The following is a 13,031-nucleotide window of genomic DNA, read 5'->3' on the forward strand; positions in this document are numbered from 1 at the left end:
TGGAGCTTTTAGGTCATGCAATCATGAAAAAGGCTTGTCAGCAGTTATACTTTGTGAGGTGTTTGAGGAGATTCAGTATGTCACTGTAGACTCTCAAATTTCTACAAGTGTACTGTGGAGAGCATTCTGGCAGGGTGCATCATTTGTCTGGTACAGAGGTGCCAACATTCCGGACAAGAAAAAGCTCGAGGGTTGTTAACTTGGCCTGCGACATCACAGATACCAGACTGCACTCCATCGAGAATACCTACAAGAGGTGGTGTCTTAAGAAAGCAGCCTTTATCCTCAAGGACCCTAACCACCTGCTCTGCTACCATTGGGGGGTGGGGGGGGGGTGGAAAGAAGAGCACTCAGCCACACAGGGACAACTTCTTCCCCACCACCATCAGATTCCTGAATGATCAATGAACCAAAGTCACTGTCTTTCTTTGAATTTTTGTGCACTATTTTTTGAATGATGCTTTTGAAATATGCATGTTTGCTCTTTGACACTGCCGCAAAACAACAAATTTTGTGACGTCTTCATGACAATAAATTCTCATGGTATATTACAGATTTTATCTCTATCCTGGTGAAATTGAGGCTCTTTAAAGAGCACCAAGAGACTTCTCCCATTGTGATAAAATTTCTCCCATTGTGTTTTTATTTTTTAAAAAGTAGTGTGATTGTTAGTTCAATGCTTTTACAACACCAGCAACCCGTGCTGCTGTCTGTGAGGAATTTGTATGTTCTCTCTTTGAGTTGGCTTCCTCTTTTTTCCTCTCATTCCAAAGAAATCAAAATTCAAAATAATTGGGCAGTGTGGGCTCATGGGCCACAAGGGCCTGTTACTGCGCTGTATCTCTAAATATTAAAAATTAATACATCCAACATCAAAAATGTGATCAAGCCATATTAAAGTGATTGTGTGAAACTGTGTGGACAAGTTTATACACTTACTCTACAATCAGCTGTATTTTGTTTATTATTACTATATAAGAGCAGGCCTGGACTTAATTTTAATTTATAAATAGCAGTTTTTTTGCCACCTGACCAGGGAAGTCTTTTTTTTTGAGGTAATCAAGATCACTTACTCAGACTTTGTGGATTTAAGGTCAGAAAGAAGAAATAAGTTTATTGTGTGCTGCTCATACTATACATAATTACTCTTTTATTCATAACTCAGTGGATCCATCAGAGGGATTTTAGTTTTGCATCTAGATATTTATTTTTTGTGATATGTATTTTTGATGTGTGTTGCTCAATGAGTTGTGCTGAACTGTGATTTCACATTAACCCCACCATGTGATCTCTTTTCAAAAGTTTTCTTTATTGCAGATATGGGGTTTATGATAAACTGATTTTGTGTTTACTCGACTTAATGGCTCTATTTATATTAGGCTGTTATCTTAAAATGCTTTTCCTCAAGTCAATTGTCCCTCATCAAATGTCCTTGTAAGATGCTAGTGACTAAAGGAAAACGTACATTCCAAACTGGCAGAAATGAGCGTTGCACATGTTATAACTTGAACGCCTTTTCAAAATAGTGAAAGGAGATGGTTTTGCAAAATGTGAATGCTAATTCTCTTCTAGATTAATTACCTTAATGATTAATGTCCACAGCAGTTTAATTTCCTGAGAAATTTGTTTTTAAGAATATACATGTATTTGTGTTCCATTTTATAGCCTAAACCAATTGATGTTCAAGTGATCACACACCATATGCAGCGGTATGCAGTTTGGTTTGGAGGGTCAATGCTAGCGTCCACTGTGAGTAGACATTATTTGTAAAATTTGTCTATTTCTCATTTATAAGACTGGAAAAATTATCCTTTTTACTTTGCAGAACAATTAGCACACTTTTTTACCTACCAATAAGCAGATAAATTTCATTGCTGATCATGTTCATTCTTAAATTATCATCAGTCTATTTTTAAATGCCATCTTCTACATTTTTCTAATCAAATACAGAATTATGCACAACACGTCCTCACACCCTGTCCCCTGCAAGGACTCCATCCCCTTCTCTAAATTTTATCATCTCCGCCACATTTGCTCCCAACATGAGGTTTTCAAATCCAGAGCTTCTGAAATGTATGCCTTCTTCCACAATCGTGGCTTCCCCTCCACTATTATCTCAGCTCTCACCTGCATCTCCTCCATTCCCTGCTCATCTGCCCAAGCCCCCCAACCCCCGCCCTTAGAAACAACAAACACAGAATCCCCCTTGTCCTCACCTACCACCCCACCAGCCTCTGTATCCAACACATTATCTGCCAGAATTTCTGGTACTTACTACCGGACATTTTTCCTTCTCCCTTCTCAGCCTTCCATTTGGAACACTCCTTCCATGACTCACTTGTGCACTCCCCTCCCCACCCATTGCCCCATCCCCCACCCCGGCACCTTCCACTGTGGTCTTAAGTAATACCTGCACCCACACCTCCTCCCTCACCATGGTCCAAGGTCCCAAACAGATCTTTCAGGTGAAGAAAAAACTTCACCTATACCTCCAAAAAACTAATTTACTGCATCCAGTGCACCCTCTGTGGCCTTCTCTACATTGGAGAGACCGGTCGCAGATCAGGAGATTGCTTCGTCCAGCCCCTCCTCTCTGTCCGCAACAAAAGCGATCTCCCCATGGCCATCCATTTCAGTTCTTGAGTCACACTCTCAAGCTCGCATGTCTGATCATGGCCTTTCATACTACCCCACCCTGACCACCTGCAGATTGGAGAACAGCATCTCATTTTTCATCTGGGAACCTTCCAACCCCAGGGCATGAACACTGAGTTCACTGCATTCCACTAATCAGCTTGCTGTTTCCCCCCCTTTCTCCCCCCCCCCCCCCACTAAATATTTTAGTTCTTATTCCTTTCTCTCTCTACCTAGCCTGGAATCCTCCCCCACTTCCTGCAGTTCTCTTTCCCCCACCCCCCCCCCCCCAACCTATCATCTCCAACCCTCCCCTCCTTTCCCATTTTGTTCGGACATCTCTCATGTTCCCTCACACCTTGATGAAGGGCTCAAGCCTGAAACGTTGGTGATGTATCTTTACCTTTGCTACTTAAAGGCACTATTTGATGTGCTGAGTTTTTCCAGTATTTGTGTTTTTTCACTTGACCATGGTGTCAACAGAATCCTGTGTTTTGCCTCTGTTCTAGGAATTGGCAAGTTTTGCAATTGGGGATATGTATACCTAATGAACAGCATAAATCCTATTATTACACTAAATCCTTATGTTTTGCAAGGGATAGGGATGCAGAATTCTCATATATAATAAAAAATAACATTATGGCCACCGCCTGTAACATTTAAGAGTGCAGTATGACGATTGGTGATTAACCATTCTGAGGATACAACTTCTATGCAAGTTTCAACTTATTAAAACAAGCTAAAACGCTGCTAATTCCAATCTCAGCCCCAACTGCACACTCATTAATAACATTTCACTATGTACCAGCACTAGACATCAAGTGCAATTCCTCTCACTCCAAATTTGTTTTAATGGACACATATCTGAAGGAATGTGTAACACTTATTAACTCTTCCAGTAATACGAGCTGACCATATGAGTTTGTATTTCTGTAGGTTATTGAATTGACTGAAAATTGATTTTTTTTCAAACTGCCCCCCAAAATTCACATTCTACTTTGAGCATTCCTTGTGCCATAGGTGTTCTGTGATTAGTAAAGGATTGCTTAAGGTGGAATGTGAGTGGAAAGGCAAGGTTGAGAATCACTGCTCTAAACCAAATTGTTACTGAATTATTTTTCTTGAGAAAAGATTTCCTTTGGAGTTATGAAACCATGCACATAACGAGTCAGTTAGGTACAATTAAAATAGTGGTTTTCAAACTTTTTCTTTCCACCCACATACCACCTAAGCAATCCCTTACTAATCACAAAGCACATATGGCGTAGGGAATACTTAGTGGTATGTGAGTGGAAAGAAAAAGATTGAGAACCACTGGTCTATTCAGACACCCACATGTGCTCTCCACTTGATAGTCCAGAATGTAATATCTGTTTACACCAAGTTTCCTGATGTCAAATTATTTCCATGTGGAAATAACTATTGTGTTTTGAATTTAAGACAATCATTCCAAAGTAGACTCTTCATTGAGCAGACTAAATGTAGATTTGCAAAAATATTCTGTTCCATTTAATCCTACAAACCCTGTGCACACTGCCTTCTGACATTGAATTCCTGAACACTTTGAATGAAATGCCACAGAAGCTGTGGAAAAATCATCTCATTTTGCCATTAGGAATTCTGTATTCAACAATCTCAGATGCCAAATGAATCAGATTTTTTCATTTATTGTATACTACCTTTCTTTCTGTATGCCTCTAATTTTATTATCCATCTCTAATCCTATCATAAAGCTTTTTCCTCTTGACTTTTGTTCTAGGTTAAACTAGTCTTTCTGATAGTCCTTTCTAAGATAATGCATTTGGATTTTATGCAATTTAAATCTGGATTAAGACTAACCTTCATTTTCATGTTATGGTAATTAGAACTGCAGCTATATATTGATAAAATAATGTGACATCTGAAATGATAATAGAAGAAATTCTGGGAACTTTCATGAGATGTATGCAAAGCACATTACTCTACATTATTTCAACAGTATCTTTCTTTTGCAGCTTTAATCTAATGAAATATTTTTTTGTCTTTCAGCCGGAGTTCTACCAGGTATGCCACACCAAAAAAGATTATGAAGAGATTGGCCCCAGCATTTGTCGCCACAACCCAGTCTTTGGAGTCATGTCTTAAGGCTGATCTCAATAATCTGAGTGCTGAGGGGAAGCCTTGCTTTTGATGGCCTGTTAGGTCTGGATGACTGGGGTGGTGTTATTAAGAATGGCTTGATTTTTAAAATAGATGACCAAACAGTATGTGGTTGGCATATTTAACAATTGACTGTCTTAAAATGGGCTAACAAAAAAATCTGTTAAGTCAAAATATGAAACCATTTTTCTTTTGTATTAAATGTTTTGGACTAATTTGTAAAAAGAATCAAGAGTGGTTTTAGATCAGATTATGCCCTAAAGTGATGCATTTATTGGGATCTCCAAGATTTCTGGGATTTGAATGCAATTGGAAGGTCAGCTCTACCATACTTGAATTGTACCAACTATGTACACTTCAAGAGCTTGTTTATATTTCGTACTGATTTTTTTTATATATATATCAGGTGGGGAAAATGAAAATTAGGTAATCTATAAAGTAAAATAATGGCAAGAAAATTAATACTTGATAAAAGAGCATATGAAAATACTGATAGAAGTTGCACAAATAATTAAATCTCTAACACCAAACAAAATTAAAAGTTAATTTGAAACCAAACCAGGAAGATGCTTGTCCTTTAGTTAATGTAAGAACTTTTTCTTTGTTCATTGATGAAATGTTTTGATTGTATGGGTGGCTTGTTGATATGTCTGTATATGAGGCTGATATAATTAACATTCATCAAGCTCTGTGCTGTTTGAAATTTATGGGCATAGTAATTCAAGCAATAACTGTTGGCAAGTATAAACTGAGTTTTTTTTTGATTGAGGTCTTATTTGTGTACATTTCTGGTATATCTACGCTCTTCTAATAGGAGAAACTTTTCAAAAGCCTGAAAAATTCTATCCACATCAGAGGCTCCAAAACAATTTGTATAAGTAGTGACATTTTTGTTTATCAGTAACTCCACTCTGTTCCCAAAAGAATAATGGGCTGTTTCCCTCAACAAACATGGCTAACTCCACAAGTGCTTTGGGAACTATTTCTTACTCAAACTAACAGATGCCTGCTAGTGCTTTCTAAATACTGAATGCATTTACATTGTTTCTTGCTGCAAAAAAGACTGTTGGACCAGTATTGTAGTTCTATAGCCTCATTTTGATTTAAACCAAATCTAATCAAAGTGGTGTATTTAATGCACCATTCCAATAAAGGCATAAAATTCTTTTTAAATGTTTTGTCTGTGACTGGTTAATTACAACACAAACTTTATACATGCAATTCTTCAACCAGGAGAAATAAAAGTTGAATTTAAAGGGGGTTTAAGTTGAAAATGAGAATTCAACAACAACTACTTTTAACAGTCAAGGTTGACATGATAAGCTGTTTTACAGTCATCCTCAAACTCCTGACTTTCTGGATGCTTCACCCATGCATTGGTTTGGACAGGCAGAAGCAGAGTTCCAAATAAAGCAGATTACCTCAGTCTCCACCAAGTGATACCATGTTGTCAGCTCCCTGGACCAAGAAAGAGCAGCCAGAGTGGATGACCTCCTACAGAACCCACCAGAGGAAGGTAAATAATCTGCTTTGAAGGTGCTTCTCATCAGCACCTATGGGCTCTCTAGATGCCAGAGAGCAGCCAGATGGCCTAGGGGACAATGCTATCTGCCCTTATGGATGAAATACGCTGGCAGAGGACCACAAGCCCTGCCTCATGTTTGAACAGGCATTCTTAGAACAATGCCCGATGACATCCAGCTGCTGCCAGCAGATGCAGATTTCATCAACCCCTGCAAGATTGCAGCAAAGGCGGACATTCTCTACCGCACCAAAAGAGAGAATGAATCCACCATGAATCAGCTGATTTGTCCGCAGATGGAGCAGCAGCCCAGAACCCGAACAACTGACGAGCAGCCATGCCCTCACAGACCAACAGAGGCACCAGAAGCATGGTGTTTCTATCACCAGTGCTGATGGAAGCAGAAGTTAGTAAATGCAAGCATCCTTGCGTGTTTTTAATGAACGCCCAGGCCAGCCGCCGCTAATAGCTATGGTGGCTGGATGCACAAACACCTTACTGCATTTCACGGAGTAAAACACTGGCTGGCAGTTCTTCATCGACATAGGAGCCGAGTTCAGCGTCATTCCGCCAATGCCTTCAGAGACCCAAGATTTCCGCACAGCCGTCACTGGCCTCTGTTTCAAGGACATTCCCCTGCTAGACTGCAACCAGACCCTGCTCTGCAATCTGTCCACTGACCAGTCCCGACAAGTCATTCCAGGGCCATGCCAATGGCAGATTTTTCCACGCCATCAATGACCTCTTGTGCCCATCCATCAGTACCACGCCACATATGGTCACAGCATTGTTTATATGGCATAGCTTACGCAAACAGGTCCCGCTCTGGGTCTGCACATGCACACATTGTCAGACTTCTAAAGTGCACAGATGCCACAAAATTTCCTGTCCAGCATTTCGAACTACCCAGCCAACAATTTGATCACATCACGTCAACACTGTTGTTCCCTTGCTGGTTTCATGAGAAGCCTAGTATCTCCCCAGTGGTCGACTGAGCCATGAGATGACCAGAGGCTATTCATCTCAAAGACATGCCTCTAGAAGCCTGTGCCATTGCAGTGCTCACACACTGGATATCCCAAATTGGGATACTGGCCCATGTCACTACAGACAAGGGGGCACAATTCACCTTGGTCTTGTTGACACAGCTTGCCTCTCCACCTTGGCACGAAACTCCACCACACCACCCATAGTCCAATACCACCACTGAAAGTTGGTGCTCACGGACCCCACTGGGTAGACAAGCTCCCCTGGGTGCTCCTTGGCATCTGGACAGCACCCATGGAGGACCTCCGGGCAGCCTCAGCTGACTTGGTGTATGGAGCCCCTTTGACCCTCCCTGGAGAATTCCTCCCCACCACTAAGGACACAGACACGGAGGGGCAGTACTGCGGAAACTGAGGGACAGGCTGAACTCCCTCGCACCATGACCACCCTCCCACCACAGACAGCACCCCACCTCGGTGCCCATAGACTTAAACACAACTAACTGTTCGTTCAGAGAGGTGCACACTCCTACCCCCCCCCCCCCCCCCCAAGCAACCCTACAAGGTGATCTGCATTCACACTAGACAATGGCTGACCGCCTGAAGCCCGCGCATCTCGACCTCAGCCAGCCGGTTACCCTAAAGAGGGTAAAGTGTAGGGGCAGGTCCCCTAAGGTGAAGCCAATGCAAGATTCAGGGGCATAACACACTATCGCCAGTTCTGGGTGGGGGGGTTGCTGTGTGGTGGTGCACACCTCTGACGGCAAGCGAACTAGCTCCACATGATACAGTTGCAGTGGTTTCTGTCACGAGGCTGGGACTTACTTGTGACCTTGTAAGGCGCAGCATGGGAAGTCTCAATAAACAACTGGAGTGCAGACGAGCCCGTCAAGTACTGGTCTCGTTCTTTTGACTCCTTTTTAGCTGCCACTACACTACTACAGTTTCACCCAAGAACTGACCATTGGGTGATTCAGACTGTCTGAAACCTGAAGTATTCTGAATGACCAGATGCTCATGAGATTTGTAGTAGAGAAAATGCTGGAAATCCTTACTATTAACTGATAAGAGAATTCAGTACATAGTAGATAATGGAGCCTAGTGGATTAGACACGGATTAATGAAAGGGTCATTTAAAATCTGGATATTTTTATCACAGGAATGGAAAAAAGCAAGCTAGTTGGTTTATTTGGATTTTCATAACTTTTGATAAGATGCAATGCAAGTTTAAATTAAAAAATATATATTGGTGGTTATCAAGTGCAAAATTCAGATTTATTGTCAGATTACATACATGACATTAACCCCAAGATTCTTTTTTCCTGTGGGCCAGGCAGAATTTCTACTTATCGGTAGTTCAAAACAATATGCGAAAGATTCGAGAAATGTAAACCAGGTGCCAACAAATAAATTGTGCCGTACAGAAAATAAATATTCAATAATGACTAATATGCAAAGTAAGAGACTTTGAATGAGTCTGAGTTTGTTGTTTAGGATTCTGAAGGTGGAGGGATAGCAACTGTTCATGAACCTGGTGGAATAAATCTTGTTGGAGAGCCACTGAGTATGTCCTGGCTGGTATGGATCCTTGATGATTGCTGCTGTTCTCCACCAACAGCATTCCATATAAAATCGATGGTGGGAAGTTTTGGCTTTGATACCCTGGGCTACGTTCACTGCCTTTTGTTGAGCTTTCCGCTCAAAGGCCGTGATGCAACATTTCACGGTGATAATTCACTTTATTGTCATTGTAAAAACCAGCCTATGAAATACAATCAGCAATGACCAGAAAACTTTTTTAACATGTGCAACTAAAAGCAGCAGCAAATTATTCTTCAAAAAACTGTTAAAAAGTACTAATTTTACAATGAGTGCAGTGTTCAACATAGTCACAGCTTCATTTTGAAAAAGCACCTCTTGTTGAGCCCACTGGTGCGTGATCGTAGGCTCCTGTCGCATCTGCCTAATGGGAGAAGAGTCAATAGTCTGTGGTTTGGGTGTGTTGCATCTTTGATAATATTTCTCACCCTGTTCGGACATCTTTATCTATTGATGTTTTCAATGGTAAGCAATTGGATTCCAATGATCTGGTGAGCACTTTTCACTACCTGCTGGAGTGCCTTAAGATCCTATGCAATACAATTCCCAAACCACACTGAAATACCATATGTTAGCACGGTCTCAATTGTGCATCTATAGAAATCCAACAGTATCCTGGGATAGAGATGTATCTTCCTCATGCTCCTTAAAAAAAATAAAGACACTGTTGTTCCTTTTTAATCAGAATTGAAGAATTCTAAGATTAAGTGAGATCTTCAGAGATAAATGCTCTACCTCCACTCCATTGATGTAAATCGGAATGTGAGTGTGGCTTCTGGCACGCCTGAAGTCCATGATGATCTCCTTGGTCTTCTAAGTGTTGTTATCGGCACACCACAAGGCCAGGTGCTGAACCTCATCCCTCAACCTCATAGGCCGTTTCATCTTCCCCTTTAATCTGGCCTACCACCATGGTGTCATCGGAAAACTTGATTATTAAATTTGTACTATACATAGGAACGCAGTTGGAGGTAAAGAGGGAATACAAAAGGGGACTCAACACACAACCCAGGAGCACGCCGGTATTCAAGATAAGAATGGAAGAGAAAATGTTGCCCAGCTTAACAAACTGAGGTCTGTTAGTTAGGAAGACCAAAATCCAACTACAAAGGGATGGGCTGATACCATGCAAACAAAGTTTGGTTATCAGCTTAGAGGGGACAACAGTGTTGAAAGCTGAGCTATGCCCAAATATGCAAAATTAGGGATAAATATGTAGAAATGTACTTCCATCCAATAAGACCTGTAATAATCTTCCCTAAAGTCATTTAATATAAATACTGTTAAGGTCCTAGTGTGTGAGCTAATCCTTTGTGCAATCTAGACCAATATTTTCTTTATATTTTTCTTTCTTTCTTTATATAATTATTTTATATAACTATATATTGCAAGTAATAAGTAGGTGACAGTCGGATTTCCATGTGACAGCTATTCATTTCCTGGCTACTGCTAGTGCAATCCTCATGAACTGTATTTGGTTTTGATAGTTTTGTTCCAATAACCATAAGTTGCTCAGAAAGTACACTCATGGTTCCAGTGGAAAAATCCACTTCTATAATTTTTGTCATAATTTCTGCCAAGCCATTCCAAAAGGATCTTACTTTCGCGTATAGCCAGGTTGAATGTATAAATATTCCAATCTCTATATCACACCTAAAACACGAGTCTGGAATTTCATATTTTAATCTGCGTAATTTTTGCCCTGTAAGGTATAATTGGTGCATGAAATTGTATTGTATCAATCTATATCTGACATTAATAAATTATGTCATATTATCAGACCAATATTGACCAATATTGTTCTTGAATCCTTTTCCCCAAGTCCATCTCCTACCTTTCTCTCGATTTATGGCAGCCTGGTTTCGGACTATTGCTCTGCAATAGGAAATACATCTTCAATATAGATTTACTTGTGATCACCTTATGAAAGAGAGCCCCCAGGTCACTACACATTGGCAGGGTCATGGCTGGTCCCAAACTAGCTCTTTATATTAAAAAAATTGAAGATAGCAGAAGAAAGTTCTATTTGACAAATACTATCTATTTTTTTCGCTGTGATAAATTGTCCTTGTTCATAATAATCCTCAATACACTTGATCCCTTTACAGTGCCAAGGATTTTATTTCCTAATGTCATTGGTATTAACTCATTTTGATTCAAGGGTGTTTTTGAAGATAACATTTATCTTCATTTACAAATGAAGATATACATTTATTAATTTGGTGCCATATCCAAATTGTGTGTTTTATAATGAGGTTATCTGTCTTTCCAGACAATAAGTTAATATTCCATTTGTAAATTAAATCTTTTGCTATCTTTTAACCTGCCATGTGGTACCAATTTGATCTCAATCAGGAATATCCCCTCCCTCAAAAAAATACGCTATAAATTTTGATTAGGCAGTCAAATAATATATTTTAAAAGTAGTTAATCGTAGTCCACCCAATGAATAATCCCAAGTAAGTTTTTCCATGGAGACTCTTGGCATCTTAGAATTTCATATAAATTGTCTGACATGTTTGTTAAATGCTTTAAAAAAAATCTTGTTGGTACAAGAATAGGTAAGGATTGAAAGAAATATTGCAGTCTTGGCATCACTTTCTTATTACAACTGATCCTGCCCATTAAAGTAATGGGCAGACTCCTCCATGTACGTAAATCCTCCTCAATCTTTCCAAGCAGGGGAGGTAATTCAAATTATATAAATTCTGCAGGTTATTGTCTACCCTTATTTCTTTTCTTTGGCTTGGCTTCGCGGACGAAGATTTATGGAGGGGGTAAAAGTCCACGTCAGCTGCAGGCTCGTTTGTGGCTGACAAGTCCGATGCGGGACAGGCAGACATGGTTGCAGCGGCTGCAGGGGAAAATTGGTTGATTGGGGTTGGGTGTTGGGTTTTTCCTCCTTTGCCTTTTGTCAGTGAGGTGGGCTCTGCGGTCTTCTTCAAAGGAGGTTGCTGCCCGCCAAACTGTGAGGCGCCAAGATGCACAGTTTGAGGCGATATCAGCCCACTGGCGGTGGTCAATATGGCAGGCACCAAGCGATTTCTTTAGGCAGTCCTTGTACCTTTTCTTTGGTGCACCTCTGTCACGGTGGCCAGTGGAGAGCTCGCCATATAACACGATCTTGGGAAGGCGATGGTCCTCCATTCTGGAGACGTGACCCACCCAGCGCAGCTGGATCTTCAGCAGCGTGGACTCGATGCTGTCGACCTCAAGTACTTCGACGTTAGGGATGAAAGCGCTCCAATGGATGTTGAGGATGGAGCGGAGACAACGCTGGTGGAAGCGTTCTAGGAGCCGTAGGTGATGCCAGTAGAGGACCCATGATTCGGAGCCGAACAGGAGTGTGGGTATGACAACGGCTCTGTATACGCTTATCTTTGTGTTTTTCAGTTGGTTGTTTTTCCAGACTCTTTTGTGTAGTCTTCCAAAGGCGCTATTTGCCTTGGCGAGTCTGTTGTCTATCTCATTGTCGATCCTTGCATCTGATGAAATGGTGCAGCCGAGATAGGTAAACTGGTTGACCGTTTTGAGTTTTGTGTGCCCGATGGAGATGTGGGGGGGCGCTGGTAGTCATGGTGGGGAGCTGGCTGATGAAGGACCTCAGTTTTCTTCAGGCTGACTTCCAGGCCAAACATTTTGGCAGTTTCCGCAAAGCAGGACGTCAAGTGCTGAAGAGTTGGCTCTGAATGGGCAACTAAAGCGGCATCGTCTGCAAAGAGTAGTTCACGGACAAGTTTCTCTTGTGTCTTGGTGTGAGCTTGCAGGTGCCTCAGATTGAAGAGACTGCCATCCAATAGGGAGGGTGAGAGGGGAAAGGCGACTATAGCCCAGGTCCGGGCAGAGGGTAGGCGGCGGCGGCGGCCCCGATCCGGGCAGGAGCAAGGGGGAGACGGCGGCCCCGGCCTCTGTTGAGTGAGGCAGGCGGAAGCCCTGATCCGGGCAGAGAGTGGGAGGCAGCGGCCCCAGTCCGGGCACAGGGAGAGCTGCGGCGGCCTCGGCCCCGGTCCGGGCAGTATGGACCGACCTAAGAGGGGAGGCAGACCCCTCCAGCCCGGGTAAGAAACCTGCATAGGAGAAGGCCACTCCGATATAAAACCTACGACCCAAGAACCTCGCTGCCACGTCCCAGCTTGCTCAGCCACGGCACA

At 41.8% G+C, this 13,031-nt stretch overlaps 1 protein-coding gene across 2 annotated transcripts in view; it reads left to right on the forward strand.

Annotated features, from left to right (window-relative positions):
• The window catches only part of LOC138762034 (actin-related protein 3), a 61,793-nt gene extending 55,847 nt beyond the window's left edge, over positions 1 to 5,946 (forward strand). For both annotated transcript variants that reach the window (XM_069935220.1, XM_069935221.1), the window contains exons 11-12: positions 1,666 to 1,749; positions 4,663 to 5,946. In XM_069935220.1, the coding sequence (XP_069791321.1) occupies positions 1,666 to 1,749; positions 4,663 to 4,758 (180 nt within the window). In that variant the 3' untranslated portion in view covers positions 4,759 to 5,946. The remainder of the gene's footprint in view (positions 1 to 1,665; positions 1,750 to 4,662) is intronic.
• The last annotated feature ends 7,085 nt before the right edge of the window (positions 5,947 to 13,031 follow it).

The sequence above is a fragment of the Narcine bancroftii genome, chromosome 4 (genome assembly GCF_036971445.1).
Source record: "Narcine bancroftii isolate sNarBan1 chromosome 4, sNarBan1.hap1, whole genome shotgun sequence".
Classification (NCBI taxonomy): domain Eukaryota; kingdom Metazoa; phylum Chordata; class Chondrichthyes; order Torpediniformes; family Narcinidae; genus Narcine; species Narcine bancroftii.